General features: G+C 43.5%; 1 protein-coding gene across 1 annotated transcript in view; it reads left to right on the top strand.

The window, feature by feature from the left end:
* Positions 1–493: 493 nt before the first annotated feature.
* LOC123033076 (cytochrome P450 2D17-like) overlaps positions 494–6,930 on the top strand; it is a gene marked incomplete at its 5' end in the record, with an annotated part of 16,084 nt that continues 9,647 nt past the window's right edge. The window contains one exon of the mRNA XM_044449438.1: positions 494–565. Coding sequence (XP_044305373.1) covers positions 494–565 — 72 coding nt within the window. The remainder of the gene's footprint in view (positions 566–6,930) is intronic.

Raw genomic sequence — 6,930 nt, forward strand, 5'->3', positions numbered from 1 at the left:
CCCCCCCCCCTGCTAAAATACAGAGGAGTAGGGGCAACGGGGGAGGACGTAGGTTTGTCTTATCCTCGCTTCTAATCCAGAAAGGAGCAATCCCCCGCACCAGTCAGGCAGATCAACCTAGCCGAACCTCTCCGCCGACTGCCCCTTGAAGCGACCTTGCAGCGGAGACTTGCATATTCCTCCGCAGTCACACGCCCTCACCGCTGTTTGGGATTTCTCGGTACCAAGCCCTATACAATTCTCGAACACGTTGTTTGGCTTCAGCCAAGTCCCGGCTGAAGATCGGCTTTACCGCAGCCTCAGTGGCGGTAGCAGCTATCCTCCCAGCTCCGGCCGCCGCCATTTCGCTAACCGACCTATGCGACACCCACGTCGTTTTCCGCACGAAGTGGGAGGGCTCTAGGTTGTCTGAATCTCCATTGGCTTAACATCATGCCATTCACCCGATTGAGTACTATAAGAAGTTTTGCGTGGCTGGTACGGCAGCTGTAAGTGTTCTGTTTAGGTTCCGAATGGAGTAGATACATTAGGAGGACGCACAATTTGTTCCTTGTTAGCAGTAAAGGTCAGTATTCTTTTGTAGTCCTATGGACTACAAAGTATAAATAAATATTTACATTCAACTGCAATTACGCTTTTGCCCTTTCTTTCACTTTCATCAGGAGTCGTTTCTGTCCTTTGCTGCTTTCTGCCAACCGTACGGTATCAGCTGCATATCTTAAGCTGTTATGTGTCTTCCGCCCATTTTCACTCCTCCTTTTCATTCTAATTCAACTTTTGTTATCACATGTTCTGCGTACAGCTTGAACAGTTGTGGAGAGAAAACCCACCCTTGCCTGCCTGACCCCATTGCCTATGGGAAACCCTATTCTGACCTAACTGTAGCTTCTTGTCCACAATACAGTCTACACATGAGGACAGTCAAGTGCCGAGGCACACACGTCTTTCGGGACCATCCATAACTTCTTACAATGCACACAGCCCAAGGCTTTGCTGTAGTCTAACGCACAGATCAATCTTCTGAAATTCAAATGGTCAACAAATAGTTTCTGAAATGATCCTAGTGCCTCTCCCTTTTCAGAATCCAGCCTGAATGCCAGGCATTTCTTGCACCGTATGTGATACTTTTTTTTTGTTGCAACACTTTGAGCATCACTTTGCTTGTGTGGGAAATTAGTGTGATGGTCGTCCGGTTGCTTCATTCTTTTGCATCCCCTTTCATGGGAATTGGAATGTACATTGAACATTTGCAGTCTGTGGGCCATGGTTTTGTTTTCCATATTTGTTGAGCTATTTTTCTTAGGATTTGGACTGATTCATTTTCTTCCAGCTTGGGATAGTTCTGTTGATATCCTCTCTACTCCAGGTGCTTTATTTTCTGTAAGTGTTCTCAAAGCAGCTTTCATTTTGTTTTCTGATATTGCAGGCTCTTCTTCATAGGATCCACTACAAAGAAGGTTGTCATCCTTTCTTCTCTTCTGTATTGTTCTTCTGTATATTCTTTCCACATTCTCTTTATTTTTCCCTGGTCAGATAGTGTGCCTCCCTGTTTTTCTTTTAGCACACCTAATCTAGATTTGAATTTCTCTTTGATTTCTTGGATTTTCTGGAAGAAGTCTCTCTTTTTTCCTCTTTTGTTGTTCTCTGCTATTTCTTTGCACCGGCCGTTGTAATAGTTCTTTTCATTTCTACAGGAGAGTCATTGAAAAAGTTGACTTCAGGATTCTGACATTATTTCTCTCACTTTTTGCTTTTGCTTCTCACCTGCCCTTGGCAACTGTGTTTCTTTTGTCATCCATCTAGACTTTTTCTTTCTTTTTGTTACAGGAATTGTCTTTCGGCATTCTACCCTAATGATGTTTAAGAAAATAATGGACTGTTCATTAGAGAAATAATGTTTCAGTCCACAGTTCTTCTGGTGTATGGGCAATTAAGTTGAGCAATCCTAATCTGTTATTTCTGTGGGATGGGACCAGACCACTGAAGAAAACCCAGTGAAGGGGGTGCACTGTCTACGTGACTGCAACAGAGAAGGAATTTTAGAGGTTATGTAGAATTAAATTATCTCTCTCTCTGACAGTTAGGCATGTCAAGAGTAAATTGTTTTTAACTGACACTTGACTGACCAAAAGACTCAGAAGCTTTCTGATACAGGTAGGGTGTTTAATGAAACAATTTGGATGTACAATAAGAACAAGCTATCGTCAGGAACCAACACACAATTTAATCTTCAAAGACTTTAACTACTTCACAAACCTGGCAAAAGGGTTTTTTTCTCTTCTTCTTTTGGATGCCATATAAATGCAGGGTTCCCAGAAATACAAAAAAGGCTGGAGAGAAGAATTATCCAGCTGTGGTGCATCTTAAGTATGTGAGGCTGACAGTTCTTGACAGTGTAGTACCCAGTTTTATTTATTTATCGATTTATATCCTGCCTTTTTCCTACAAAGGGCCCAAGGCGGCTTACATCCTCCTCCTCCTCCTCCTCCTCCTCCTCCTCCTCCTCCATCCTATCCCCACAACAACCCTGTGAGGTAGGTTGGGCTGAGAGTCTGTGACTGGCCCAAAGTCACCCAGTTGGTTCCATGGCTGAGCAGGGACTAAAACCCAGATCGCCTGAGTCCCAGTCCCATGCTCTTAACCACTACACCACACTGGTTTTAAAACCAGAGTTCCTACTTCCCTGTGTAAACAAGTTGCATGTCAGAAGTCCAGTGGAGAGGCAGCCAAGTCCCTGCCAACTGTCCCTAAATGCCCTTGACGCCCTCTGCTGAGACTACTCCACTGTTGGAGAGGGGTGCTGGGATAAGGGAGGCCGCATGAATCAGACGGGCCAGGAATGGGCATTATTCAGTCCTGCCTTGTAATGCTGCTTGTGCTGACGCTTCATTTTGGGTCGGTGTTCCCAGGCTTTAGAGGCTACACTTCTGTCCTGAGGCTTGCAAAAAGTTCCATCAGGTGCCTCTAGTGGGAAATTTGGAAAGCGCTTTCCCGGGCAAGTATTCACCTGTACAGGTAAGAGAGAATGGTTGTCTGCGGCAGAATCAAGTAACAGCAAAAGATTATATTTAAAAATCAAACATGCCAACCACAGAATAGCTGCTACAGTTTCTTTGGCCCAGCAGTCCTAGTGCAACTCGAAATCTCTCACCTGGAAGAGTCTAGTTGGTTCTAGTTCTTTCTCCTGGAAGGCTGAGGTGGAATTGCCGGATCCGTCTCATTCATGGAATCCTAAGCTGCATGTCACTGGTGAGAAACAGAGCTGAAAAGGACTAGGACTTTTTTTAATAAAGATTTTTATTAAAATTTTTAAACTAAAAACTAAAAACATCAATCATCAAATACATCGGACGTACTGGGTCAGCCCCTTATAACATATCTTTTTAACATTCTATAATCAAATTCAAACCAACTTATAAAAATTTAAAAACATCTTTAAATCAAAGTCAAATCCCATTTCTCCAGCCAATCATAAAAAAGATCCCAAGTTTGATAGAAGTCAGTATCTTCTTTCTCCTTCAGTAATAGAGTCAATCTGTCCATTTCTGCACAGTCCAGAATCTTTTTTAAAATCAGTTCCTCAGTGGGTAATTTCTCACTCTTCCAGTACTGAGCAAGTGCAATCCTCGCCGCTGTGATTAAATGTAGCATCAAATACATTTCTTGTTTGCTAAAATTTTCCAGTATAATGCCTAACAAGAAAATTTCAGGTTTAAAGCTAAGGGTTTTTGTAGCATTTCCTCAAGCCATTTATGTATTTTAATCCAATACTTTTTCACATATTCACAGGTCCACCACATATGGTAAAAAGTACCCACATCATGTTTACATTTCCAACATCCGTTTGACATATTTGGAAACATCTTAGCTAATCGACTTGGCGACAAATACCATCTATAAAACGTAGGACTAGGACTTTTAAGGAGGGCAAAGCTTCATATTTCTATGCCTTCCGTACAGCTTCTGGAATTCCATACCTTCAGTGGCTGTAGCTGCAGTTTCAGCGAACAACTACTTTGTGGGCTACTTTAGATTTCAGTAGTATTCTTCTCTTCAGAATGTTAATGCACAAACTATATGCATATTCAAAACTACTTTAGACATGTTTTGGGAAAGGGGTTATTTGCTCTGCTCTGTTAAGTGTGTTCCCAGTGCACCAACATCATTTTCTAGCTTATAGAACCTTCCTGACTGTGGAACTGATTTGCTTCGCTTGCTTTTGTGCAGTGCGTTGTAGTACAGCTCATGGGAGCTGCATGACACCCTTCGCACTGGTGGAGTATCTCTGCCGCCACAGCCCTTGCATTTTCCGGGGTCCTCCCAACAAGAGTGAAAATCTTGACATGGCCTCTTCTTGACAATTGGGGGATAAATTGGAAACCAACATTGGTGCCAGTCCAGAGATAAGATCAGGTAGTTTGGGAAGTCAGACCTGGGGAGAAATTCAGTTGGAGAGGATTCACCAGGATCTCCAGGTACTGCATCCTTTCCCCCAATATGCGTAAAACTGTTTTTAAAAAGATTTTTTAATTCTGTTGGCTGTGAGTAGTGCCCCTGTTTGCTAATTTATTTAACCGATCTGTATGCAGGTCATCCTGCGTTAAAGCAGTACACCATAAAAACTTACATTTAATAATACATGTAAAATCAATATTTTAATGTGTATGAATAGTAATTGGATTTTATTGTTTGTATTTTATTAATTACAGCCAGTATGGAATAGTCAATTTGTTTATTTTATTCTGATTTATGTTGTAAGCGTCCAGAGACGCAAGTAATGGGCGGCATACAAAATTTATAAATAAATAAAAATAAATAAAACAGAAAATGAAACTGTTGGGCAAGATTGAGAATAACAGCCGTGAGGACGGGGGGACCCTCCGAATCATCAAATAGATTAACAGCCAAATTCACAAAAGCAGGCAAAGCAAATTAGTTCCACAGTCCTTGTGGAAAACAGGAAAGGAAAAATCGCCTTGATTTCTAACAGGGAGATTGTTCCACAAACTCGGAGTGAGAGCAGTACAACATTTTCTTTCAGTTCTGGATGCCCTAACTTTACATCATGAAGCTTAAAGAAGCAATATGGGACTACCTCTCATGTTGGGCAATTGTGCCCAAGCCATGGTAGGCAAACACCTACATATTGATTGGGTCCAAAGAACACAATAACACACACGCAGGGATTGAATGTAGCTTGTTGCAGAACTGTGGATTGTTGCTGAAACATGCATCACTGTATTGTCTGAACCCAGCTATGTTTCCAAGCTGTGGCTTGTTTATCACAAACAGCCCAAGAAGTGAACCAATGTTGCAAACTCATGAGTTGTTGTTTGGTTATGAACCGTGGGTTGTTAACTAAGGATTTTCAACCCAGCAGGATCCCGACCACATGATAACTCATGCTTAAGCAGATCATCTAGTTCAGGGGCAGCCCACACTCAACCTATACGCAACTCTTGAGTGTGCGTTATCATATTGTCTGTCCACAGTCCTTGTATTGTGCTTGGAAGCCTGCTGGCAGGTGGTGCAGTTGCCACAGTATTGGCTTATCTTCACAGCTCCTGTTACTATAATTTTATTATGTTAACCAATATGTTGTTACCATTAACTAACTAATCAGCAGGAAGCAAGCAGTGACACTGTAAAACTGTATTCAAAACCTAAACTTAATAATACATGCAAAATAGGAAACAAAACAATTGAACAAGACTGAGAATAATAGCTGTCAGAGGTGGGGAAACGATCCAAACCATCAAGCAGATTAAAGCCAAATTCATGGAATCAAGTGAACCTCTATGTTCTGGGTCAGTGTGCAGATAGGCAGAAAGGGAAGCTCCACTGACCCAGGAGAGAGACAACGTCCAGGAGCACGTCTAGGCTTCACTGCTATGCAAAGTGAATATCGACAGCCCATAAAAATGAGGCACATGAACCCTCACAGTCTTCCCTAATGGTTTCAGCTAAGCCAGAGGTGAGCAACAGGCAGCCCTCCAGAAGTTGTGGCTTCGCATTTCCCCTCCTCTAAGCATCCTAGGTCTGTTGTGCATTACAGTCCAATATCATTTGGAGGGCCACATGCTGCCTGGTCCTGAACAAAGCCTTGCTTTGCCTTAAATCAACTTCAGGCCTTATTGCTGCTTTATAGATCTGCAACATATAGCTGGATTTATCCACATGGGTCATTCTTCTAATCCCCTCCTTGGGATTAATTTGGTCCACGTGCAATTCCCCTCAGTTATAGTGGCAAAATGCTAGCATGCCTATGAAGAGGAGTGTGTTAACTGTGGGTCACTCTCCCACAGTGACTGGAAGGGGAGAAGAAAGGCGAATCGGAAGAGCGGCAGGAGCTGGTACACCTGCAATCTGTGGGACAGCACTCAGTGAGGAAGAAGCAAAGCAGAGGCAAGACGAGGACTCTGATGGCAGCGATCCCAGCGTCTGGCTCGTGGCTGTGTGCCCAGGCCTCATCCTGCTGGAATAACCTCCCAGCACTGTCCATTTCTCTTGTCCTGCTTGCCCTGCTGCTCGATTACATGAAGCGGAGGCAGCGGTGCCGTCGCTGCCCTCCAGGACCTGCTCCTCTGCCTTTCATTGGGAACTTGCTGATGCTTGACCCAAGGAAGCCACAGGAACTCGCTGCTGAGGCAAGTATAGTCTCTGCTCCCCTCCTTCTGAAGCTGTTGAGTTTAAGGTGGTGTGGTAAGGGAGATGGTCAGTGCACACACCTGTGCCCCAGTGCAGAGCCTCACCCAGGTATCAGGCCAGAGCTCCGACTCTAAGCATGTAGGTGTGGAACTTACTTACAGGTAAAGAAGGAAATCTGAACTACAAAGGTGGCTGCCAGTGTAGCTGGAAATACAGAAGCAGGACACGAGTACATGGGTCAAAGTAGGGCCACATTTGTTAAAGCAACAAGAGGATCTGCAG

The sequence above is a fragment of the Varanus komodoensis genome, unplaced genomic scaffold (genome assembly GCF_004798865.1).
Source record: "Varanus komodoensis strain SLA01 unplaced genomic scaffold, ASM479886v1 scaffold580, whole genome shotgun sequence".
Lineage (NCBI taxonomy): Eukaryota > Metazoa > Chordata > Lepidosauria > Squamata > Varanidae > Varanus > Varanus komodoensis.